Source organism: Oncorhynchus kisutch, unplaced genomic scaffold, assembly GCF_002021735.2.
Source record: "Oncorhynchus kisutch isolate 150728-3 unplaced genomic scaffold, Okis_V2 scaffold4011, whole genome shotgun sequence".
Lineage (NCBI taxonomy): Eukaryota > Metazoa > Chordata > Actinopteri > Salmoniformes > Salmonidae > Oncorhynchus > Oncorhynchus kisutch.
Window position 1 is genome coordinate 320,239 of NW_022265956.1, and position 27,083 is coordinate 347,321.

General features: G+C 45.0%; 1 protein-coding gene across 1 annotated transcript; it reads left to right on the forward strand.

Annotated features, from left to right (window-relative positions):
* Positions 1-675: 675 nt before the first annotated feature.
* Positions 676-26,351, forward strand: LOC109887276 (general transcription factor 3C polypeptide 1). The gene is made up of 11 exons (XM_031821703.1): positions 676-1,143; positions 1,798-2,001; positions 4,915-5,091; positions 6,123-6,266; positions 9,040-9,136; positions 9,631-9,754; positions 11,782-11,961; positions 12,089-12,204; positions 13,421-13,847; positions 26,110-26,277; positions 26,332-26,351. The coding sequence occupies exons 1-11, from the start codon at positions 923-925 to the stop codon at positions 26,349-26,351; spliced, it is 1,878 nt and encodes a 625-aa protein (XP_031677563.1). The 5' UTR covers positions 676-922.
* Positions 26,352-27,083: the final 732 nt, after the last annotated feature.

A 27,083-nucleotide genomic window follows, 5' to 3' on the forward strand; every position in this document is an offset into this window, starting at 1 on the left:
CCGTCATTGAAAATAAGAATTTGTTCTGAACTGACTTTCCTAAAGGTAAAAAAAAAAGTCTGCAAAAGGTTCCAATCTAGGGCCCTATTCCTAGGGTCCTATTCCTAGGGCCCTATTCCTAGGGACAGTTCCTACTGAACATGCTTTTATGTCCAGGACGTAAAATCCCGTAATGTATGCAGGCAATCCTCATATTTGTTCCCGTCACTTAAAAAAAAAAATATATATATTTATATACCTTTATTTAACCAGTCAGTTAAGAACAAATTCTTATTTTCAATGACAGCCTAGGAACAGTGGGTTAACTGCCTGTTCAGGGGCAGAACGACAGATTTGTACCTTGTCAGCTCGGGGGTTTGAACTTGCAACCTTCTGGTTACTAGTCCAACGCTCTAACCACTAGGATACCCTGCCGCCACACTCTAAGGACAGTCCCGAGCTATTCCGCAACATATTGTAACGACCCTGGCTCAGCCCTATTAATATCAGGAGTTGGATGCAATAACGTTTGTTGATTTCAGTTTATTGCCCTCAATGAATTGTTGTGACGATGACTATACAGTTTCCGTTTTGATGTTTACAGGTAAATGTGAGTAGTACGCCATCTTGTGGAACATTGGGAAATGTCCTCCAGGAAACTTGACGGTTCGAGTGATGCGCAATGACGTACAACACAAGGTCAAAGTTTACACGTGCAACGTCACGATAGGAACACAGTTGGAACGTCAGCTTCCAAAGAAAACATACATTTCTGCGTAAAATGTGCTTGATTTCACGTTTAATTCAGCGGTTTTAATGAAACAGGATACAATGCAGATGCTTTGAATGCATATCGAGACGTACAGTAGTAGTTGGTCATGTTTTAAACTTTTGAGTTACGAATTTGCAGCGGAGCTAGTGAGCTAACGTTAGTTTGCTAGACATGGATCCGCTAGACATAGTAATGGACGAAGTGGCGTTGGAGGGACTGGACGGGGTTACTATCCTCTCTCTGTGGATTCGGTTGGAAAAGAGGAACCCCGTTTTCCCACGGAATCTAGACTCGTGTACTAAAGAGTTCATTTGGAAATCCTTGGTCTCGAACCACGAAGTCGACTTCTACGAGCTGCCGCAAGAGAGAGCGGATGTCGTGCTCGTCGACCGGTAGGTTGGAGTTGTCTTACGCGTCGATCACACGTACAGTGTCAGTACGAAAAAATGGGACGGAGCATCATCCGGATATGTGTGCAACAAAAGTTCAACATTTACCTAATGCTACCATTTCTGTCAAGCCGTCTACGCGTACAGTTTGACGCACACTTTAGATAAATCCAACGTACGTACCACACAGAACGCACTGCAACGCAATGTTGCAAGGCAACCGTTGCGTTAAGTTGGAATTAATGTGCTTCTTCTGGTCGACCAAAATGCATTGACACTGTCGGCGTGATCGAGCCGTCACTTGTCTAGCTACTTCAGTACGTTCAAAACAAATGAAAAATCGGAGAGAAAAAACTAGCTCCAACTACGAACATTTTGTTTTGAACTTGGATTTCCCAGGTCCCGACATCAGTCCTGCTATACATTTCCCCTGTGTCGTACATTTGTAGCGTTATGGCATTGTTTGATCGCCTATGAATTTTAAACAAAATATCTAACTAGCTAGTAAAATCATTCAGTTAGTAGTGTCACCAAAGCTGACACTACTAACTAGTTAACTAACCTTGATGGCTGAATATCTAGTGCCAAATGTTCAATTAGCTGCGTGCAAGTTGCCAACGCCACTATCCCTCTCCATGACGTATGTCTGTTCTTCAGATTTGCAGACATAGATCCAGACACAGGGATTCAGGAAGCATCCCATTGGGACAGAGTGGACTCCTACCCTGTCCAGATCTTATTGGAGGATAAGAGTGGAATCCAGGGCTCGTGTGTCTTCTTCAAGGAGAGGAGAAATGTCACCCCAATCATCCGCACCACCAAACTGACGCCATGTGTAACGTTAGAGGACGCCTTCAAAAGGTGTGTGTGTGTGTGTGTGTGTGTGTGTGTGTGTGTGTGTGTGTGTGTGTGTGTGTGTGTGTGTGTGTGTGTGTGTGTGTGTGTGTGTGTGTGTGTGTGTGAGTTCAAGATGGGGCGGCAGGGTAGCCTAGTGGTTAGAGCGTTGGACTAGTAACCGGAAGGTTGCAAGTTCAAACCCCCGAGCTGACAAGGTACAAATCTGTCGTTCTGCCACTGAAAAGGCAGTTAACCCACTGTTCCTAGGCCGTCATTGAAAATAAGAATTTGTTCTTAACTGACTTGCCTAGTTAAATAAAGGTAAAATTAAAAAAGATATCTCTAACACATTCATATCCAGCTGGTCCCATCGCGAGGCGATATTGAAAATCATACCATCGGTGTTTTGTATTTGCTAAACGGTATATATATATAAACGGTGGTGTTGTAAACGGTGGTGCACGTTGGTGTTGGAAACGGTGCGGTGGTGTTGTAACCGGTGGTGTTGTAAACGGTGGTGCACGGTGGTGTTGTAAACGGTGGTGTTGTAAACGGTGGTGCACGGTGGTGTTGTAAACGGTGGTGTTGTAAACGGTGGTGCACGGTGGTGTTGTAAACGGTGGTGCACGGTGGTGTTGTAAACGGTGGTGCACGGTGGTGTTGGAAACGGTGGTGCACGGTGGTGTTGGAAACGGTGGTGCACGGTGGTGGTGCACGGTGGTGTTGGAAACGGTGGTGTTGTAAACGGTGGTGTTGTAAACGTTGGTGTTGTAAACGGTGGTGTTGTGAACGGTGGTGCACGTTGGTGTTGTAAACGGTGGTGTTGTAAACGGTGGTGTTGTAAACGGTGGTGCACGGTGGTGTTGTAAACGGTGGTGTTGTAAACGGTGGTGTTGTAAACGGTGGTGCACGGTGGTGTTGTAAACGGTGGTGATGTAAACGGTGGTGTTGTAAACGGTGGTGCACGGTGGTGTTGTAAACGCTGGTGTTGTAAACGCTGGTGTTGTAAACGCTGGCGTTGTAAACGGTGGTGCACGGTGGTGTTGTAAACGGTGGTGTTGTAAACGGTGGTGTTGTAAACGGTGGTGTTGTAAACAGTGATATATGTGTGATATATGTGCATGCAAAGAGCAAACAACAAGCTGCACAAGAACTCACTACTGTAATGGTCCAGGTTACAAAGTGGCTCAGTGACTCGTGTTTGCATCTCAATGTGAAAAAAACTGTTTGCATGTTCTTCACAAAGAGGGCAACAGATGCTACTGAGCCAGATGTCTATGTGTCAGGGGAGAAGCTCCAGGTGGTATTCGATTTTAAGTACCTTGGCATCATACTTGATTCCAACCTCTCTTTTAAAAAGCATGTGAAAAAGGTAATTCAAATAACCAAATTCAACCTAGCTAATTTCCGATTTATACGAAATTGTTTGACTACAGAGGTAGCAAAACTGTACTTCAAATCTATGATACTCCCCCACTTAACATACTGCTTGACTAGTTGGGCCCAAGCTTGCTGTACAACATTAAAACCTATTCAGTCTGTCTACAAACAGGCTCTCAAAGTGCTTGATAGGAAGCCCAATAGCCATCATCATTGTCACATCCTTAGAAAGCATGAGCTCTTGAGTTGGGAAAATCTTGTGCAATACACCGACGCATGTCGGTGTATTGAGCATGGCCTGGCTCCCCCTCCACTCAATATTTTTGTTAAACAGAAAACCCAGACATATGGCAGCAGATCCACAAGGTCTGCCATGAGAGGTGACTGTATAGTTCCCCTAAGGAAAAGCACCTTTAGTAAATCTGCATTCTCTGTGAGAGCTTCCCATGTCTGGAATACACTGCCATCAGACACACATCACTGCACCACATATCACACTTTCACAAAATGCTTGAAGACATGGCTAAAGGTCAATCAGATTTGTGAACATGGTCCCTAGCTGTGTGTTGCCACTCCATGTTGTCTGTTGTCTGTAGCTTGTGAGGTGTGGAAACACTTTGTTGCTTTTATGAATTTTGTCTTGCTGCTTTTTGTTTTATGCTGCTCTGTCTGTATGCTATGTCTTGCTTGTTCTATGTTGCTATTGTCTATATTGTAATTGTTTTTAATAACCTGCCCAGGGACTGCGGTTGAAAATTAGCCGGTTGGCTAAAACCGGCACTTTTACTGAAATGTTGATTTATGTGCACTGTCCCTGTAAAAATAAAAATAAACTCAAACTCAAACGGTGGTGTTGTAAACGGTGGTGCACGGTGGTGTTGTAAACGGTGGTGTTGTAAACGGTGGTGTTGTAAACGGTGGTGTTGTAAACGGTGGTGCACGTTGGTGTTGTAAACGGTGGTGTTGTAAACGGTGGTGCACGTTGGTGTTGTAAACGGTGGTGTTGTAAACGGTGGTGCACGTTGGTGTTGTAAACGGTGGTGTTGTAAACGGTGGTGCACGTTGGTGTTGTAAACGGTGGTGTTGTAAACGGTGGTGCACGTTCGTTTAGGTTTCAGCGTCAGAAATAGAAATGACTTCTATTTTAGCGCTTGGCCACACAGACGCTGGTTGGTGCGCGGGCAGTGCGGGTGCAATAATTGAATAACGTGTTTAAATGTATTTTGCGACGTGAGCTGTGTGGTCAGCATGTTACATCAAGGGGTTTTAGGGCCAAGGGGGAGGGATATGGGACCGGCTGTTAACATTACATTAGCTGGCCCGACTACAGAAAGTCATAGACCCAACTGATAACCTCTCCTCCAGGTAGAATCAATCCACAACTTGTCATCAACCAGTCAGGTAGATACTCAGAATGGTCCTAAAACAACCCCTAACCCATGATGACCTCTCCTCCTCCAGGTAGAATCAATCCACAACTTGTCATCAACTAGTCAGGTAGATACTCAGAATGGTCCTAAAACAACCCTTAACCCATGATGACCTCTCCTCCTCCAGGTGGGGGAGGAAGCTGGTAATGGTGGCCTCCCAGAGGTTAAGGTTCAGGGTGTTAATAGGTGACGGAGGAGACCCGGACTTGAAGCTGACTGACCACTCATACTGTATCCTGGAGAGGGTGGGGAGGGCCCGCTGGCAGGGAGAGCTACAGAGAGACCTGCACTGCTGCTCATTCAAGTAGGATAACACATCTCTACCTCTTTAGCTACTCCTGCTCATTCAAGTAGGATGACACATCTCTACCTCTTTAGCTACTCCTGCTCATTCAAGTAGGATAACACATCTCTACCTCTTTAGCTACTGAGAGACCTGCACTCCTGCTCATTCAAGTAGGATAACACATCTCTACCTCTAGCTACTGAGAGACCTGCACTCCTGCTGATTTAAGTAGGATAACACATCTCTACCTCTTTAGCTACTCCTGCTCATTCAAGTAGGATAACACATCTCTACCTCTTTAGCTACTGAGAGACCTGCACTCCTGCTGATTTAAGTAGGATAACACATCTCTACCTCTTTAGCTACTCCTGCTCATTCAAGTAGGATAACACATCTCTACCTCTTTAGCTACTGAGAGACCTGCACTCCTGCTCATTCAAGTAGGATAACACATCTCTACCTCTTTAGCTACTGAGAGACCTGCACTCCTGCTCATTCAGTAGGATAACACATCTCTACCTCTTTAGCTACTCCTGCTCATTCAAGTAGGATAACACATCTCTACCTCTTTAGCTACTGAGAGACCTGTACTCCTACTCATTCAAGTAGGATAACACATCTCTACCTCTTTAGCTACAGAGAGACCTCCACTCCTGCTCATTCAAGTAGGATAACACATCTCTACCTCTTTAGCTACTGAGAGACCTGCACTCCTACTCATTCAAGTAGGATAACACATCTCTACCTCTTTAGCTACTGATAGACCTGCACTCCTGCTGATTCAAGTAGAAAACACATCTCTACCTCTTTAGCTACTCCTGCTCATTCAAGTAGGATAACACATCTCTACCTCTTTAGCTACTGAGAGACCTGCACTCCTACTCATTCAAGTAGCTGGCTTGACAGGAAAACCACAGTGATCTCCTCTACCTCTTTAGTGTTTATTGTACCAGCATGCTCTCTGTCACTTTCTCATCTCTGCAAAGTTGCTGGAATACCACTTATTGTCTGGTCACACTATGTAATAAGCTGTGTTGTGATTGGTGCAGGACGGACGCGAGGAAGATGCACTACTTGAGGAAGTCTCTGACACAGAATGATCTGATCACCATGCAGTCTCATGTCCTCAGACTGGCCAGCGGAGCACAGCAACACTCCATACTGCTCCTGCTCAAACGCTTCCATGTAGACCGGTCAGTACACACTCTCTAACCTGATTCAGTTCTAAACCTGATTCACTCTCTAACCTGTTTCAGTTCTAAACCTGATTCACTCTCTAACCTGATTCAGTTCTAAACCTGATTTACTCTCTAACCTGATTCAGTTCTAAACCTGATTTACTCTCTAACCTGATTCAGTTCTAAACCTGATTCAGTTCTAAACCTGATTCAATTCTAAACCTGATTCACTCTCTAACCTGATTCAGTTCTAAACATGATTCATGTTCATCAGAGTGAGGTTTGAAACGCTATCAGCACACACCCAGCTAACTAGCTAGCCATTTCACATCGGTTACACCAGCCTAATCTCAGGAGTTGATAGGCTTGAAGTCATAAACAGCTCAATACTTGAAGCACAGCGAAGAGCTGCTGGCAAAACGCACGAAAGTGCTGTTTGAATGAATGCTTACGAGCCTGCTGGTGCCTACCACCGCTCAGTCAGATACTTAGATACTTGTATGCTCAGTCAGACTGCTCTATCAAATCATACACTTAGTTATAACATAATAACACACAGAAATATGAGCCTTTAGGTCATTAATATGGTCGAATCCGGAAACTATCATTTCGAAAACAAAACGTTTATTATTTCAGTGAAATACGGAACCGTTCTGTATTTTATCTAACGGGTGGCATCCATTAGCCTAAATATTCCTGTTACATTGCACAACCTTCAATGTTATGTCATAATTACCTAAAATGCGGGCAAATTAGTTCGCAACGAGCCAGGCGGCCCAAACTGCTGCATATACCCTGACTCTGTTGCAAGAGAAGTGACACATTTTCCCTAGTTAAAAGAAATTCATGTTCGCAGGTATATGCAGGTTTAAAAATATATACTTGTGTATTGATTTTAAGAAAGGCTTTGATGTTTATGGTTAGGTACACGTTGGAGCAACGCCAGTCTTTTTTCGCGAATGCGCACCGCATCGATTATATGCAAAGCAGAACATGCTAGATAAACTAGTAATATCATCAACCATGTGTAGTTAACTAGTGATTATGATTGATTGTTTTTATAAGATTAGTTTAATGCTAGCAACTTACCTTGGCTTCTTACTGCATTCGCGTAACAGGCAGTCTCCTCGTGGAGTGCAATGTAATCAGGTGGTTAGAGCGTTGGACAAGTTAACTGTAAGGTTGCAAGATTGAATCCCCTGAGCTGACAAGGTAAAAATCTGTCGTTCTGCCCATGAACAAGGCAGTTAACCCACTGTTCCTAGGCTGTCATTGAAAATACGAATTTGTTCTTTAACTGACTTGCCTAGTTAAATAAAGGTGTAAAAAAAAAAATTGGGGGGCCCAAATCGGTGTCCAAAAATACAGATTGTTATGAAAACTTGAAATCGGCCCTAATTAATCTGCCATTCCGATTAATCGGTCGCCCTCTAGTATTTACCATGGTGCTTGTTCTTCACTGGTTGCCCTTTTCTTGTGGCAACAGGTCACACATCTTGCTGCTGTGATGCTGCTGTGATGCACACTGGAATTTCACCCAGTAGATATGGGAGTTTATCAAAATTGGGTTTGTTTTCGAATTCTTTGTGGGTCTGTGTAATCTGAGGGAAATATGTGTCTATAATATGGTCATACATTGGGCAGGAGGTTAGGAAGTGCAGCTCAGTTTCCACCTCATTTTGTGGGCAGTGAGCACATAGCCTGTCTTCTCTTGAGAGCCATGTCTGCCTACGGCAGCCTTTCTCAATAGCAAGGCTATGCTCACTGAGTCTGTACATAGTCAAAGCTTTCCTTAAGTTTGGGTCAGTCACAGTGGTCAGGTATTCTGCCGCTGTGTACTCTCTGTTTAGGGTCAGTCACAGTGGTCAGGTATTCTGCCACTGTGTACTCTGTTTAGGGTCAGTCACAGTGGTCAGGTATTCTGCCACTGTGTACTCTCTGTTTAGGGTCAGTCACAGTGGTCAGGTATTCTGCCGCTGTGTACTCTCTGTTTAGGGTCAGTCACAGTGGTCAGGTATTCTGCCACTGTGTACTCTCTGTTTAGGGTCAGTCACAGTGGTCAGGTATTCTGCCACTGTGTACTCTCTGTTTAGGGTCAGTCACAGTGGTCAGGTATTCTGCCACTGTGTACTCTCTGTTTAGGGTCAGTCACAGTGGTCAGGTATTCTGCCACTGTGTACTCTCTGTTTAGGGTCAGTCACAGTGGTCAGGTATTCTGCCACTGTGTACTCTGTTTAGGGTCAGTCACAGTGGTCAGGTATTCTGCCACTGTGTACTCTCTGTTTAGGGTCAGTCACAGTGGTCAGGTATTCTGCCGCTGTGTACTCTCTGTTTAGGGTCAGTCACAGTGGTCAGGTATTCTGCCACTGTGTACTCTCTGTTTAGGGTCAGTCACAGTGGTCAGGTATTCTGCCACTGTGTACTCTCTGTTTAGGGTCAGTCACAGTGGTCAGGTATTCTGCCACTGTGTACTCTCTGTTTAGGGTCAGTCACAGTGGTCAGGTATTCTGCCACTGTGTACTCTCTGTTTAGGGTCAGTCACAGTGGTCAGGTATTCTGCCACTGTGTACTCTGTTTAGGGTCAGTCACAGTGGTCAGGTATTCTGCCACTGTGTACTCTCTGTTTAGGGTCAGTCACAGTGGTCAGGTATTCTGCCACTGTGTACTCTGTTTAGGGCCAAATAGCATTCTAGTGTGCTCAGTTTTTTTGTTTAATTCTTTCCAATGTGTCAAGTAATTTTTTTGTTTAGTTTTCTCATGATTTGTTTGGGTCTCTCTCTCTCTCCAGGCGTAGTAAGTATGATATCCTGATGGAGTTGACCTCTAACCTCCTGTCAGAGGCGCCCAACCACACAGCCTCCATGATCACACTACGAGACCAACTGGTGAGACCTCCGTGTTCCAGTCAACATTACATCGTTGAGCGGACCTTGTATGCATGTGTACCAGGACATGCAGTGTGTATCAGCAGTGTGTGGTTAGAGAGTGTGTATCAGCAGTGTGTGGTTAGTGAGTGTGTGTACCAGGACATTCAGTGTGTGGTTAGAGAGTGTGTATCAGAGTGTGTATCAGGACATGCAGTGTGTGGTTAGAGTGTGTATCAGCAGTGTGAGGTTAGAGAGTGTGTGGTTAGAGAGTGTGTATCAGCAGTGTGTGGTTAGAGAGTGTCTATCAGCAGTGTGTGGTTAGAGAGTGTGTATCAGCAGTGTGTGGTTAGAGAGTGTGTATCAGCAGTGTGTGGTTAGAGAGTGTATCAGCAGTGTGAGGTTAGAGAGTGTGTATCAGGACAGTGTGTATCAGCAGTGTGTGGTTAGAGAGTGTGTATCAGCAGTGTGTGGTTAGAGAGTGTGTATCAGGACAGTGTGTTGTCTCTCTACAGAGTATCAGTGAGAGGACCTTCAAGCGTATGTATCAGTACATGCAAGCAGCCAAACTGGTCCAAGTGGTCATTAAACCAGTTGAACACCTCAACCCTACAGTAGGCCCCTGTGATACCAGGAGAGGTATGTACCCTACCGCACTACCTCAACCCTACAGTAGGCCCCTGTGATACCAGGAGGGGTATGTACCCTACACACTACCTCAACCCTACAGTAGGCCCCTGTGATACCAGGAGAGGTGTGTACCCTACCTCACTACCTCAACCCTACAGTATGCCCCTGTGATACTAGGAGAGGTATGTACCCTACCTCACTACCTCAACCATACAGTAGGCCCCTGTGATACCAGGAGAGGTGTGTACCCTACCTCACTACCTCAACCCTACAGTAGGCCCCTGTGATACCAGGAGAGGTATGTACCCTCCCTCACTACCTCAACCCTACAGTAGGCCCATGTGATACCAGGAGAGGTATGTACCCTACACACTACCTCAACCCTACAGTAGGCCCCTGTGATACCAGGAGAGGTATGTACCCTACACACTACCTCACTACCTCAACCCTACAGTAGGCCCCTGTGATACCAGGAGAGGTATGTACCCTACCTCACTACCTCACTACCTCAACCCTACAGTAGGCCCCTGTGATACCAGGAGAGGTATGTACCCTACACACTACCTCAACCCTACAGTAGGCCCCTGTGATACCAGGAGAGGTATGTTCCCTACACACTACCTCAACCCTACAGAAGGCCCCTGTGATACCAGGAGAGGTATGTACCCTACACACTACCTCAACCCTACAGTAGGCCCCCACAATACCTACACACTAGCCTGACGGCTGTTTCTCCTCGACACTAGTCTGACGGCTGGTTCTCCTAGACACTAGCCTGACGGCTGGTTCTCCTAGACACTAGTCTGACGGCTGGTTCTCCTAGACGCTAGTCTGACGGCTGGTTCTCCTAGACGCTAGTCTGACGGCTGGTTCTCCTAGACGCTAGTCTGACGGCTGGTTCTCCTAGACGCTAGCCTGACGGCTGGTTCTCCTAGACGCTAGCCTGACGGCTGGTTCTCCTAGACGCTAGCCTGACGGCTGGTTCTCCTAGACGCTAGTCTGACGGCTGGTTCTCCTAGACGCTAGCCTGACGGCTGGTTCTCCTAGACGCTAGCCTGACGGCTGGTTCTCCTAGACGCTAGCCTGACGGCTGGTTCTCCTAGACGCTAGCCTGACGGCTGGTTCTCCTAGACGCTAGTCTGACGGCTGGTTCTCCTAGACGCTAGTCTGACGGCTGGTTCTCCTAGACGCTAGCCTGACGGCTGGTTCTCCTAGACGCTAGCCTGACGGCTGGTTCTCCTAGACGCTAGCCTGACGGCTGGTTCTCCTAGACGCTAGCCTGACGGCTGGTTCTCCTAGACGCTAGCCTGACGGCTGGTTCTCCTAGACGCTAGTCTGACGGCTGGTTCTCCTAGACGCTAGTCTGACGGCTGGTTCTCCTAGACGCTAGTCTGACGGCTGGTTCTCCTAGACGCTAGTCTGACGGCTGGTTCTCCTAGACGCTAGTCTGACGGCTGGTTCTCCTAGACGCTAGTCTGACGGCTGGTTCTCCTAGACGCTAGTCTGACGGCTGGTTCTCCTAGACGCTAGCCTGACGGCTGGTTCTCCTAGACGCTAGCCTGACGGCTGGTTCTCCTAGACGCTAGCCTGACGGCTGGTTCTCCTAGACGCTAGCCTGACGGCTGGTTCTCCTAGACGCTAGCCTGACGGCTGGTTCTCCTAGACGCTAGTCTGACGGCTGGTTCTCCTAGACGCTAGTCTGACGGCTGGTTCTCCTAGACGCTAGTCTGACGGCTGGTTCTCCTAGACGCTAGTCTGACGGCTGGTTCTCCTAGACGCTAGTCTGACGGCTGGTTCTCCTAGACGCTAGTCTGACGGCTGGTTCTCCTAGACGCTAGTCTGACGGCTGGTTCTCCTAGACGCTAGTCTGACGGCTGGTTCTCCTAGACGCTAGTCTAACGGCTGGTTCTCCTCGACACGATGCCCTTTGTTATGTATGATTCCCTGTTTCCTTCCTCACTAACTCCTCCTTCCTTACTCTCCTTGTCCTCACTGAGGCCACCTTGTTCCCTAACCCCTTGTCTCCTCTCCTCTAGGCACCAAGGTGGTGGCTCGCTGTCTGAAGCTAATCAAACCCTACGTGAGGAAGGAGGTGGTCGAGGCTGAGGATGACGATGATAACGATGATGATGATGGGGGAGGAGCAAATAGGAAGACCGTCCCCACAGAGGGGCGGATCATGGAGAGAGACTTCCTCTCACAGGCCTATGGGATCAGTACGTTCTGGTTTGCTCTTTTCTTATTGGCCAAAATATTGGTGTAGAAATAGATACAAGACAGGAAACGGTTCCATTTCTGATTGGTCGAATGTCTTACTCTCTGCTTTGTGATTGGCTGATCTAGTCGTGTCCTGCGGGACCAAGGGCATCTCTCAGAGTGCGTTGCGTGCGAGGATGTGCATCGGCAAGCTGGAGTCTCGTATGATCTGCCGACTGCTGGAGAGGACAGACATGATCAAGGTAAAAGTGTGTGATGTGTGATGTGTGATGTGTGTGTGTGTGTGTGTGTGTATACACATTACATAAATAGATACACGGATATGTCATCTACTGTGATGTCACCGTTGTTTTGTCATAGATCATCATTGATCTGTCATTTCTCTGTCTGTCATGTCGAATCTGATTGAACTGTCTGTTTGTCATTGAACTGTGTCTGTCTGTCATTGAGCTGTGTCTGTCTGTCATTGAGCTGTGTCTGTCTGTCATTGAACTGTGTCTGTCATTGAGCTGTGTCTGTCTGTCATTGAACTGTCTGTTGTCATTGAACTGTGTCTGTCTGTCATGTTGAAGCTGATTGAACTGTGTCTGTCTGTCATTGAACTGTGTCTGTCTGTCATTGAACTGTGTCTGTCTGTCATGTTGAAGCTGATTGAGCTGTCTGTCTGTCTGTCATTGAGCTGTGTATGTCTGTCTGTCATTGAGCTGTCTGTCTGTCATTGAACTGTGTCTGTCTGTCATTGAACTGTCTGTCTGTCATGTTGAAGCTGATTGAACTGTGTCTGTCTGTCATTGAGCTGTGTCTGTCTGTCTGTCATTGAGCTGTGTCTGTCTGTCATTGAACTGTGTGTCTGTCTGTCATTGAACTGTGTCTGTCTGTCTGTCATTGAACTGTGTCTGTCTGTCATTGAACTGTGTCTGTCTGTCATTGAACTGTCTGTCTGTCTGTCTGTCATTGAACTGTCTGTCTGTCATTGAACTCTGTCTGTCTGTTATTGAACTATGTCTGTCTGTCTGTCTGTCATTGAACTCTGTCTGTCATTGAACTCTGTCTGTCTGTCTGTCATTGAACTCTGTCTGTCTGTCTGTCTGTCTGTCTGTCTGTCTGTCTGTCTGTCTGTATGTCATTGAACTCTGTCTGTCTGTCTGTCTGTCTGTCTGTCTGTCTGTCTGTCTGTCTGTCTGTCTGTCTGTCTGTCTGTCATTGAACTCTGTCTGTCTGTTATTGAACTATGTCTGTCTGTCTGTCTGTCATTGAACTGTCTGTCTGTCTGTCATTGAACTGTGTCTGTCTGTCTGTTATTGAACTGTGTCTGTCTGTCTGTCATTGAACTCTGTCTGTCTGTCATTGAACTGCGTCTGTTTGTCATGTAAATGTCATTTTTCCCATGTTTTATATAAAATAAAATAAAATGAAATAGACAATTGTGTGTGTCCTTGTGTCCGTCCGTCACCTCAGGGTTTCATGGAAGACGAGGGTCGTCAGAGGACCACTAAGTACCTCGGCCATCTGCACGTCGGTGAGTCTGATCTGCTTCGACATCTCGTGAAAGAGCAGGAGCGATCAGACCGGCTTCGCACTGTAGGGGGAGGAGGGGAAGGAGAGGGGGCCCCCCAAACCCCAGCACAGGCCACCCTAAAAACACCAGCTACCACAAAGACTCGGCCTACCCCAAAAACAACATCGCTTCTGGAACCTCTGGGAAACACTGAGGGAGAGGAGGAGAGAGAGAGGGATGAGGAAGACGAAGACTGGGAAGTCGAGAAGAAAGGGAAGAAGGGAGCGAAGAAGAAAAATGCAAAAAAAAAGAAAGTGGGCAAGATGTCTCTCCTGAAGCAGTCCAAACTCCACTTCCTGGTTGCTCATCACTCTGCACCCATCACGAGTAAGTACCCAACACCTTAAATACCGACCTAACTCCACTTCCTGGTTGCTCATCACTCTGCACCCATCACGAGTAAGTACCCAACACCTTAAATACTGACCTAACTCCACTTCCTGGTAGCTCATCACTCTGCACCCATCACGAGTAAGTACCCCAACACCTTAAATACCGACCTAACTCCACTTCCTGGTTGCTCATCACTCTGCACCCATCACGAGTAAGTACCCAACACCTTAAATACCGACCTAACTCCACTTCCTGGTAGCTCATCACTCTGCACCCATCACGAGTAAGTACCCAACACCTTAAATACTGACCTAACTCTACTTCCTGGTAGCTCATCACTCTGCACCCATCACGAGTAAGTACCCAACACCTTAAATACTGACCCCAACACCTTAAATACTGACCCAACACCTTAAATACCGACCCAACACCTTAAATACCGACCAACACCTTAAATACTGACCCAACACCTTAAATACTGACCAACACCTTAAATACTGACCCAACACCTTAAACACTGACCCAACACCTTAAACACTGACCCAACACCTTAAATACTGACCCAACACCTTAAATACTGACCCAACACCTTAAACACTGACCCAACACTTTAACACTGACCCAACACCTTAAATACCGACCCCAACACTGACACCAACACCTTAAATACTGACCCAAACACCTTAAATACTGACCCAACACCTTAACACTGACCCAACACCTTAAATACCGACCCAACACTGACCCAACACCGTTAAATCTGACCCAACACCTTTAAATAACTGACCAACACCTTAAACACTGACCCAACACCTTAAATACTGACCCAACACCTTAAACACTGACCCAACCTTAAATACTGACCCACACCTTAAATACTGACCCCAACACCTTAAACACTGACCCAACACCTTAAAATACTGACCCAACACCTTAAACACTGACCCAACACCTTAAACACTGACCCAACACCTTACACTTAAATACTGACCCAACACCTTAAATACTGACCCAACACCTTAAATACTGACCCCAACACCTTCAATACTGACCCAACACCTTCAATACTGACCCAACACTTAAATACTGACCCAACACCTTAAACACTGACCCAACACCTTAAACACTGACCCAACACCTTAAACACTGACCCAACACCTTAATACGACCCAACACCTTAAATACTGACCCAACACCTAAATACTGACCCAACACCTTAAATACTGACCCAACACCTTAAATACTGACCCAACACTGACCCAACACCTTAAATATGACGCCAACACCTTAAACACTGACCCAACACCTTAAACACTGACCTAACACCTTAAATACCGACCCAACACCTTAAACACTGACCCAACACCTTAATACTGACCCAACACCTTAAATACTGACCCAACACCTTAAACACTGACCCAACACCTTAAATACTGACCCAACACCTTAAACACTGACCCAACACCTTAAACACTGACCCAACACCTTACACCTTAAATACTGACCCAACACCTTAAATACTGACCCAACACCTTAAATACTGACCCAACACCTTAAATACTGACCCAACACTGACCCAACACCTTAAATACTGACCCAACACCTTAAACACTGACCCAACACCTTAAACACTGACCTAACACCTTAAATACCGACCCAACACCTTAAACACTGACCCAACACCTTAAATACTGACCCAACACCTTAAATACTGACCCAACACCTTAAACACTGACCCAACACCTTAAATACTGACCCAACACCTTAAACACTGACCCAACACCTTAAACACTGACCCAACACCTTACACCTTAAATACTGACCCAACACCTTAAATACTGACCCAACACCTTAAATACTGACCCAACACCTTAAACACTGACCTAACACCTTAAACACTGACCCAACACCTTAAATACTGACCCAACACCTTAAATACTGACCCCAACACTTAAATACTGACCCAACACCTTAAATACTGACCCCAACACCTTAAACACTGACCCAACACCTTAAATACTGACCCAACACCTTAAACACTGACCAACACCTTACACTGACCAACACCTTAAATACTGACCCAACACCCTTAAATACTGACCCAACACCTTAAATACTGACCCAACACCCTTAAATACTAGACCCAACACCTTAAATACTGACCCCAACACTGACCCCAACACCTTAATACTGACCCAACACCTTAAACACTGACCAATACCTTAAACACTGACCCTAACACCTAAATATCGACCCAACACCTTAAACACTGACCCAAACACCTTAAATACTGACCCAACACCTTAAATACTGACCCAACACCTTAAATACCGACCCAACACCTTAAACTACCTGACCCAACACTGACCCAACACCTTAAATACTGACCCAACACCTTAAATACTGACCCAACACCTTAAATACTGACCCAACACCTTAAACACTGACCCAACACCTTAAATACTGACCCAACACCTTAAATACTGACCCAACACCTTAAATACTGACCCAACACCTTAAACACTGACCCAACACCTTAAACACTGACCCAACACCTTAAATACTGACCCAACACCTTAAATACTGACCCAACACCTTAAATACTGACCCAACACCTTCAATACTGACCCAACATCCTTAAACACTGACCCAACACCTTAAAACACTGACCCAACACCTTAAATACTGACCCAACACCTTAAACACTGACCCAACACTGACCCATCACCTTAAATACTGACCCAACACCTTAAACACTGACCCAACACCTTAAATACTGACCCAGCACCTTAAACACTGACCCAGCACCTTAAACACTGACCCAACACCTTAAAACACTGACCAACACCCTTAAACACTGACCCAACACCTTAAATACTGACCCAAACCCATTAAATACTGACCCAACACTGACCCAACACCTTAAATACTGACCCCAACACCTTAAATACTGACCCAACACTGACCCAACACCTTAACACTGACCCAACACCTTAAATACTGACCCACACACCTTAAATACTGACCCAACACCTTAAACCTGACCCAACACCTTAAAACACTGACCAACACCTTAATACTGACCCAACACCTTAAATACTGACCCAACACCTTAAATACTGACCCAACACCTTAAATACCGAACCCAACACTGACCAACACCATTAAATACTGACCCAAACACCTTAAATACTGACCCAACACCTTTAAACACTGACCCCAACACCTTACACCTTAAATACTGACCCAACACCTTAAATACTGACCCAACACCTTAATACTGACCCAACACCTTAAATACTGACCCAACACCTTAAACACTGACCAACACTGACCCAACATCCTTAAATACTGACCCAACACCTTAAACACTGACCCAACACTGACCGCATCACCTTAAATACTGACCCAACACCTTAAACACTGACCCAACACCTTAAATACTGACCCAACACCTTAAATACTGACCCAACATGTAAATACTGACCCAACACTGACCCAACACCTTAAATACTGACCCAAAACCTTAAATACTGACCCAACACCTTAAATACTGACCCCAACACTGACCCATCACCTTAAATACTTGACCCAACACCTTAAACACTGACCCAACACCTTAAATACTGACCCAAACACCTTAAATACTGACCCAACACCTTAAATACTGACCCAACACCTTAAATACTGACCCAACCCTTAAACACTGACCCAACACCTTAAATACTGACCCCAACACCTTCAATACTGACCCAAACACCTTCAATACTGACCCAACACCTTCAATACTGACCCAACACCTTCAATACTGACCCAACACCTTAAATACTGGACCCAACACCTTAAACACTGACCCAACACCTTACACCTTAAATACTGACCCAAACACCTTAAATACTGACCCAACACCTTATAAATACTGACCCAACACCTTAAACACTGACCCAACACCTTACACCCTTAAATACTGACCCCAACACCTTAAATACTGACCCAACACCTTAAATACTGACCCAACACCTTAAATACTGACCCAACACCTTAAATACTGAACCCAACACTGACCCAACACCTTAAACACTGACCCAACACCTTGAAACACTGACCCAACACCTTAAATACTGGACCCAACACCTTAAATACTTGACCCAACACCTTAAACACTGACCCAACACCTTAAACACTGACCCAACACCTTAAATACTCGACCCAACACCTTAACACTGACCCAACACCTTAAACACTGACCCAACCCTTACACCTTAAATACTGAACCCCAACACCTTAAATACTGACCCCAACACCTTAAATACTGACCCAAACACCTTAAATACTGACCCAACACCTTAAACACTGACCCAACACCTTAAACACTGACCCAACACCTTAAATACCGACCCAAACACTGACCCAACAACACCTTAAACACTGACCCAACACCTTAAATACTGACCCAACACCTTAAAACACTGACCCAACACCTTAAACACTGACCAACACCTTAAACACTGACCCAACACCTTTAAACACGACCCAACACCTTAAACACTGACCCAACACCTTAAAATACTGACCCAAACACCTTAAACACTGACCCAACACCTTAAACCACTGACCCAACACACTTAAATACTGACCAACACCTTAAACACTGACCCCAACACCTTAAACACTGACCCAACACCTTACACCTTAAATACTGACCAACACCTTAAATACTGACCCCAACACTGACCCAACACCTTAAACACTGACCAACACCTTAAATACTGACCCAACACCTAAACACTGACCCAACACCTTAAATACTGACCCAACACCTTAAACACTGACCCAACACCTTAAATACTGACCCAACACCTTAAATACTGACCCAACACCTTAAATACTGACCCCAACACCTAAATACCGACCCAACACTGACCCAACACCTTAAATACTGACCCAACACCTTAAATACTGACCCAACACCTTAAACACTGACCCAACACCTTACACCTTAAATACTGACCCAACACCTTAAATACTGACCCAACACCTTAAATACTGACCCAACACCTTAAATACTGACCCAACACCTTAAACACTGACCCAACACTGACCCAACACCTTAAATACTGACCCAACACCTTAAACACTGACCCAACACTGACCCATCACCTTAAACACTGACCCAACACCTTAAACACTGACCCAACACCTTAAATACTGACCCAACACCTTAATACTGACCCAACATGTTAAATACTGACCCAACACTGACCCAACACCTTAAATACTGACCCAAAAACCTTAAATACTGACCCAACACCTTAAATACTGACCCAACACTGACCCATCACCTTAAATACTGACCCAACACCTTAAACACTGACCCAACACCTTAAATACTGACCCAACACCTTAAATACTGACCCAACACCTTAAATACTGACCCAACACCTTAAACACTGACCCAACACCTTAAATACTGACCCAACACCTTCAATACTGACCCAACACCTTCAATACTGACCCAACACCTTCAATACTGACCCAACACCTTCAATACTGACCCAACACCTTAAATACTGACCCAACACCTTAAACACTGACCCAACACCTTACACCTTAAATACTGACCCAACACCTTAAATACTGACCCAACACCTTAAATACTGACCCAACACCTTAAACACTGACCCAACACCTTACACCTTAAATACTGACCCAACACCTTAAATACTGACCCAACACCTTAAATACCGACCCAACACCTTAAATACTGACCCAACACCTTAAATACTGACCCAACACTGACCCAACACCTTAAACACTGACCCAACACCTTAAACACTGACCCAACACCTTAAATACTGACCCAACACCTTAAATACTGACCCAACACCTTAAACACTGACCCAACACCTTAAACACTGACCCAACACCTTAAATACTGACCCAACACCTTAAACACTGACCCAACACCTTAAATACTGACCCAACACCTAAACACTGACCCAACACCTTAAATACTGACCCAACACCTTAAATACTGACCCAACACCTTAAATACCGACCTAACTCTACTTCCTGGTAGCTCATCACTCTGCACCCATCACGAGTAAGTACCCAACACCTTAAATACCGACCTAACTCCACTTCCTGGTAGCTCATCACTCTGCACCCATCACGAGTAAGTACCCAACACCTTAAATACTGACCTAACTCCACTTCCTGGTAGCTCATCACTCTGCACCCACCCTAACACCCAATTCCCTACCCCTTAGCATCCTGTAGGGGTTCAATCTAACTAATGCTCACTTAAGATGTCATCTCCGTTTACAGAGCATTCGGAAAGTACTCTGTTTACAGTACATTCGGAAGTACTCTGTTTACAGTGCATTCGGAAAGTACTCTGTTTACAGTGCATTCGGAAAGTACTCTGTTTACAGTGCATTCGGAAAGTACTCTGTTTACAGTGCATTCGGAAAGTACTCTGTTTACAGTGCATTCGGAAAGTACTCTGTTTACAGTGCATTCGGAAAGTACTCTGTTTACAGTGCATTCGGAAAGTATTCAGACCCCTTCACTTTTTCCTGCATTTGGACAGCCTTATTCTAAAATAATAATAAATAAATAAAAATCCCTCATCAGTCTCCACACAACACGACATAATTACAAAGCAAAAACTGGTTATTTAGACATTTCTGCAAAAGTATTTGTAAAAATTTACTTAAGAATTCAGACCCTTTACTCAGTACTTTGGCAGCATTTACAGCCTCTAGTCTTCTTGGGTAGGACGCTACAAGCTTGTCACACCTGTATTTTGGGGAGTTTCTCCCATTCTTCTCTGTAGATCGTCTCAGCTCTGTCAGGTTAGATGGAGAGCGTTGCTGCACAGCTATTTTCAGGTCTCTCCAGAGATGATTGATCGGGTTCATTTCCGAGCCCTGGCTGGGCCACTCAAGGACATTCAGAGACTTGTCCCGAAGGCACTCGTGTTGTCTTGGCTGTGTGCTTAGGGTCCTTGTCCTGTTGGAAGGTGAACCTCCGCCCCAGTCTGAAGTCCTGAGCGTTCTAGAGCAGGTTTTCATCAAGGATCTCTCTGTACTTTACTCTGTTCATCTTTCCCTCAATCCTGACTAGTCTCCCAGTCCCTGTCACTGAAAAACATCCCCACAGCATGATGCTGCCACCACCATGCTTCACTGTAGGGATTGTGCCAGGTTTCCTTCAGATGTGACACTTGGCATTCAGGCCAAAAAGTTCAGTCTTGGTTTCATCAGCCCAGAGAATCTTGTTTTTCATGGGAGTCTTCTGAGAGTCTTTACCTTTTGGTAAAACTCCCAGCGGGCTGCTGTGAGCCTTTTACTGAGGAGTGGCTTCCGTCTGGCCACTCTACCATTAAGGCCTGATTGGTGGAGTGCTGCAGAGATGGTTGTCCTTCTGGAAGGTTCTCCCATCTCCACAGAGGAACTCTGGACGCCCAGTCAATGACCGTCAGGTTCTTGGTTACCCTCCCCAACCAAGACCCTTCTCTACCGATTGCTCAGTTTGGCCGTGTGGCCAGTTCCAGGACGTTTTTACATTGCTAAAAACCTGTTTTCGCTTTGTCATTATGGGGTATCGTGATGTCATTATGGGGTATCGTGATGTCATTATGGGGTATCGTGATGTCATTATGGGGTATCGTGATGTCATTATGGGGTATCGTGATGTCATTATGGGGTATCGTGATGTCATTATGGGGTATCGTGATGTCATTATGGGGTATCGTGATGTCATTATGGGGTATCGTGATGTCATTATGGGGTATCGTGATGTCATTATGGGGTATCGTGATGTCATTATGGGGGTAGATTGAAAACAATGTTATCCATTTTAGAATGAGGCTGTAACGAAATGTGGAAAAAGTGAAGGAGTCTGAATACTGAATACTGAATACTGAATACTCCGAAAGCACTGAACCTGTTCAGAACATAGAGATGGAAACAGTTTGTTGGAGAACAGATATGATTGGCTGTCAGGTAGAATAGAGATGGAAAGGTTTGTTGGAGAACAGATATGATTGGCTGTCAGGTAGAATAGGGATGGAAAGGTTTGTTGGAGAACAGATATGATTGGCTGTCAGGTAGAATAGGGACACTGTTCAGAACGTTGAGATGGAAAGGTTTGTTGGAGAACAAATATGATTGGCTGTCAGGTAGAATAGAGATGGAAAGGTTTGTTGGAGAACAGATATGATTGGCTGTCAGGTAGAATAGGGATGGAAAGGTTTGTTGGAGAACAGATAAGATTGGCTGTCAGGTAGAATAGGGACACTGTTCAGAACGTTGAGATGGAAAGGTTTGTTGGAGAACAGATATGATTGGCTGTCAGGTAGAATAGAGATGGAAAGGTTTGTTGGAGAACAGATATGATTGGCTGTCAGGTAGAATAGAGATGGAAAGGTTTGTTGGAGAACAGATATGATGGCTGTCAGGTAGAATAGAGATGGAAAGGTTTGTGTGGAGAACAGATATGATTGGCTGTCAGGTAGAATAGAGATGGAAAGGTTTGTTGGAGAACAGATATGATTGGCTGTCAGGTAGAATAGAGATGGAAAGGTTTGTTGGAGAACAGATATGATTGGCTGTCAGGTAGAATAGAGATGGAAAAGGTTTGTTGGAGAACAGATATGATTGGCTGTCAGGCAGAATAGAGATGGAAAGGTTTGTTGGAGAAACAGATATGATTGGCTGTCAGGTAGAATAGAGATGGAAAGGTTTGTTGGAGAACAGATATGATTGGCTGTCAGGTAGAATAGAGATGGAAAGGTTTGTTGGAGAACAGATATGATTGGCTGTCAGGTAATAGAGATGGAATGGCCAAAGGTTTGTTGGAGAACAGATATGATTGGCTGTCAGGTAGAATAGAGATGGAAAGGTTTGTTGGAGAACAGATATGATTGGCTGTCAGGTAGAATAGAGATGGAAAGGTTTGTTGGAGAACAGATATGATTGGCTGTCAGGTAGAATAGAGATGGAAAGGTTTGTTGGAGAACAGATATGATTGGCTGTCAGGTAGAATAGAGATGGAAAGGTTTGTTGGAGAACAGATATGATTGGCTGTCAGGTAGAATAGAGATGGAAAGGTTTGTTGGAGAACAGATATGATTGGCTGTCAGGTAGAATAGAGATGGAAAGGTTTGTTGGAGAACAGATATGATTGGCTGTCAGGTAGAATAGAGATGGAAAGGTTTGTTGGAGAACAGATATGATTGGCTGTCAGGTAGAATAGAGATGGAAAGGTTTGTTGGAGAACAGATATGATTGGCTGTCAGGTAGAATAGAGATGGAAAGGTTTGTTGGAGAACAGATATGATTGGCTGTCAGGTAGAATAGAGATGGAAAGGTTTGTTGGAGAACAGATATGATTGGCTGTCAGGTAGAATAGAGATGGAAAGGTTTGTTGGAGAACAGATATGATTGGCTGTCAGGTAGAATAGAGATGGAAAGGTTTGTTGGAGAACAGATATGATTGGCTGTCAGGTAGAATAGAGATGGAAAGGTTTGTTGGAGAACAGATATGATTGGCTGTCAGGTAGAATAGAGATGGAAAGGTTTGTTGGAGAACAGATATGATTGGCTGTCAGGTAGAATAGAGATGGAAAGGTTTGTTGGAGAACAGATGTGATTGGCTGTCAGGTAGAATAGAGATGGAAAGGTTTGTTGGAGAACAGATATGATTGGCTGTCAGGTAGAATAGGGACACTGTTCAGAACGTTGGGATGGAAAGGTTGTTGGAGAACAGATATGATTGGCTGTCAGGTAGAATAGAGATGGAAAGGTTTGTTGGAGAACAGATATGATTGGCTGTCAGGTAGAATAGAGATGGAAAGGTTTGTTGGAGAACAGATATGATTGGCTGTCAGGTAGAATAGAGATGGAAAGGTTTGTTGGAGAACAGATATGATTGGCTGTCAGGTAGAATAGAGATGGAAAGGTTTGTTGGAGAACAGATATGATTGGCTGTCAGGTAGAATAGAGATGGAAAGGTTTGTTGGAGAACAGATATGATTGGCTGTCAGGTAGAATAGAGATGGAAAGGTTTGTTGGAGAACAGATATGATTGGCTGTCAGGTAGAATAGAGATGGAAAGGTTTGTTGGAGAACAGATATGATTGGCTGTCAGGTAGAATAGAGATGGAAAGGTTTGTTGGAGAACAGATATGATTGGCTGTCAGGTAGAATAGAGATGGAAAGGTTTGTTGGAGAACAGATATGATTGGCTGTCAGGTAGAATAGAGATGGAAAGGTTTGTTGGAGAACAGATGTGATTGGCTGTCAGGTAGAATAGAGATGGAAAGGTTTGTTGGAGAACAGATATGATTGGCTGTCAGGTAGAATAGGGACACTGTTCAGAACGTTGGATGGAAAGGTTTGTTGGAGAACAGATATGATTGGCTGTCAGGTAGAATAGAGATGGAAAGGTTTGTTGGAGAACAGATATGATTGGCTGTCAGGTAGAATAGAGATGGAAAGGTTTGTTGGAGAACAGATATGATTGGCTGTCAGGTAGAATAGAGATGGAAAGGTTTGTTGGAGAACAGATATGATTGGCTGTCAGGTAGAATAGAGATGGAAAGGTTTGTTGGAGAACAGATATGATTGGCTGTCAGGTAGAATAGAGATGGAAAGGTTTGTTGGAGAACAGATATGATTGGCTGTCAGGTAGAATAGAGATGGAAAGGTTTGTTGGAGAACAGATATGATTGGCTGTCAGGTAGAATAGGGATGGAAAGGTTTGTTGGAGAACAGATATGATTGGCTGTCAGGTAGAATAGAGATGGAAAGGTTTGTTGGAGAACAGATATGATTGGCTGTCAGGTAGAATAGAGATGGAAAGGTTTGTTGGAGAACAGATATGATTGGCTGTCAGGTAGAATAGAGATGGAAAGGTTTGTTGGAGAACAGATATGATTGGCTGTCAGGTAGAATAGAGATGGAAAGGTTTGTTGGAGAACAGATATGATTGGCTGTCAGGTAGAATAGAGATGGAAAGGTTTGTTGGAGAACAGATATGATTGGCTGTCAGGTAGAATAGAGATGGAAAGGTTTGTTGGAGAACAGATATGATTGGCTGTCAGGTAGAATAGAGATGGAAAGGGTTTGTTGGAGAACAGATATGATTGGCTGTCAGGTAGAATAGGGACACTGTTCAGAACGTTGGGATGGAAAGGTTTGTTGGAGAACAGATATGATTGGCTGTCAAGTAGAATAGAGATGGAAAGGTTTGTTGGAGAACAGATATGATTGGCTGTCAGGTAGAATAGAGATGGAAAGGTTTGTTGGAGAACAGATATGATTGGCTGTCAGGTAGAATAGAGATGGAAAGGTTTGTTGGAGAACAGATATGATTGGCTGTCAGGTAGAATAGAGATGGGAAAGGTTTGTTGGAGAACAGATATGATTGGCTGTCAGGTAGAATAGAGATGGAAAGGTTGTTGGAGAACAGATATGATTGGCTGTCAGGTAGAATAGAGATGGAAAGGTTTGTTGGAGGAACAGATATGATTGGCTGTCAGGTAGAATAGAGATGGAAAGGTTTGTTGGAGAACAGATATGATTGGCTGTCAGGTAGAATAGAGATGGAAAGGTTTGGTTGGAGAAACAGATATGATTGGCTGTCAGGTAGAATAGGGACACTGTTCAGAACGTTGGGATGGAAAGGTTTGTTGAGAACAGATATGATTGGCTGTCAGGTAGAATAGAGATGGAAAGGTTTGTTGGAGAACAGATATGATTGGCTTGTCAGGTAGAATAGAGATGGAAGGTTGTTGGAGAACAGATATGATTGGCTGTCAGGTAGAATAGAGATGGAAAGGTTGTTGGAGAACAGATATGATTGGCTGTCAGGTAGAATAGAGATGGAAAGGTTTGTTGGAGAACAGATATGATTGGCTGTCAGGTAGAATAGAGATGGAAAGGTTTGTTGGAGAACAGATATGATTGGCTGTCAGGTAGAATAGAGATGGAAAGGTTTGTTGGAGAACAGATATGATTGGCTGTCAGGTAGAATAGAGATGGAAAGGTTTGTTGGAGAACAGATATGATTGGCTGTCAGGTAGAATAGGGACACTGTTCAGAACGTTGAGATGGAAAGGTTGTTGGAGAACAGATATGATTGGCTGTCAGGTAGAGGACTTGTATCAGATCTATTTCTATCTGTGATGTTTCACGCCCCTAAATATGCCCCTGCTTTCACTTGCCTCCTACCACGCCCCCTACCAAAGGTGAAGCCAATCAGGAGCCAGAGCTGGAATCTTGGCTCAGCCCAGTTGAGGAGGAGGAGTCAAAATTCGGTCCTGACGTTTCATTGGACCAGACGGGGAGTATGTTTCGCAGGCAAACAGCCAAGCGGAGGACAGCGTCACGGTCATCGAGACATCCCCAGTCAGAAGGTGAGGCTGTGTGTCTCTCAAGACATTATGATGTAGAGATGTCTTTAAATCTAGTGCATGAATTCCCTGTCTGAATCCCTGTTCCCGCCCCCCCCCCATGAATTCCCTGTCTGAATCCCCCCCCCCCCCCCCCCCCCCATGAATTCCCTGTCTGAATCCTGTTCCCCCCCCGTCTCTGTTGGGTCAGGAGCACCACCGGCCAGACGTACCGCATGCTGAAGAGGAAGAACGTGATTGTGGAAGCTGTTCAGAGCCTCAAGATCATAGAGGGCCTCTTCACGTCAGTCACAACCACTTCCTGTCTCACTGGGATTGTTGTTAAAAAAAATATTAAAAAAATCGCAATCTGATTATATTGTTCTTCTCATCTCTCTCTGTCTCTCTGTCCCTCCTCTCTCTGTCTCTCTGTCCCTCTCTCTCTGTCTCTCTGTCCCTCTCTCTCTCTGTCTCTCTCCTCTGTCCCTCTCTCTGTCCCTCTCTCTGTCTCTCTCTCTCTGTCTCTCTGTCCCTCTCCTCTGTCTCTCTCTGTCTCTCTCTCTCTCTCTCTCTCTGTCTCTCTCTCTCCTCGTCTCTCCCTCTCCCCCCTCCTCCCGCTCTTCCTCCTCCTCCCTCCTCTTTCCTCTCTGTCCCCCTCTCTCTCCCTCCCTCTCCTCCCTCTCGTCCTCTCTGTCGCCTCTAGAATCCAGAGGTTGGTTCAGGATGAGGAGAAGCTAGATGGTGTGAACACTAAGTGTTGTAAGAAGTCTATCCTGCGTCTCATCAGATCTCTGTCTAAAGAGGGAATGCTCAAACTGTTCAGAACCACT

What these genes read in the sequence shown, in the direction of transcription:
- LOC109887276 (XM_031821703.1), top strand. Translation starts at nt 923, where the DNA reads ATGGATCCGCTAGACATAGTAATGGACGAAGTGGCGTTGGAGGGACTG. An exon ending in CTGCACTGCTGCTCATTCAA is followed by an intron (nt 5,092 to 6,122) that starts GTAGGATAACAC and finishes TGATTGGTGCAG; the next exon opens with GACGGACGCGAGGAAGATGC. An exon ending in TCACTCTGCACCCATCACGA is followed by an intron (nt 13,848 to 26,109) that starts GTAAGTACCCAA and finishes CCCCTACCAAAG; the next exon opens with GTGAAGCCAATCAGGAGCCA.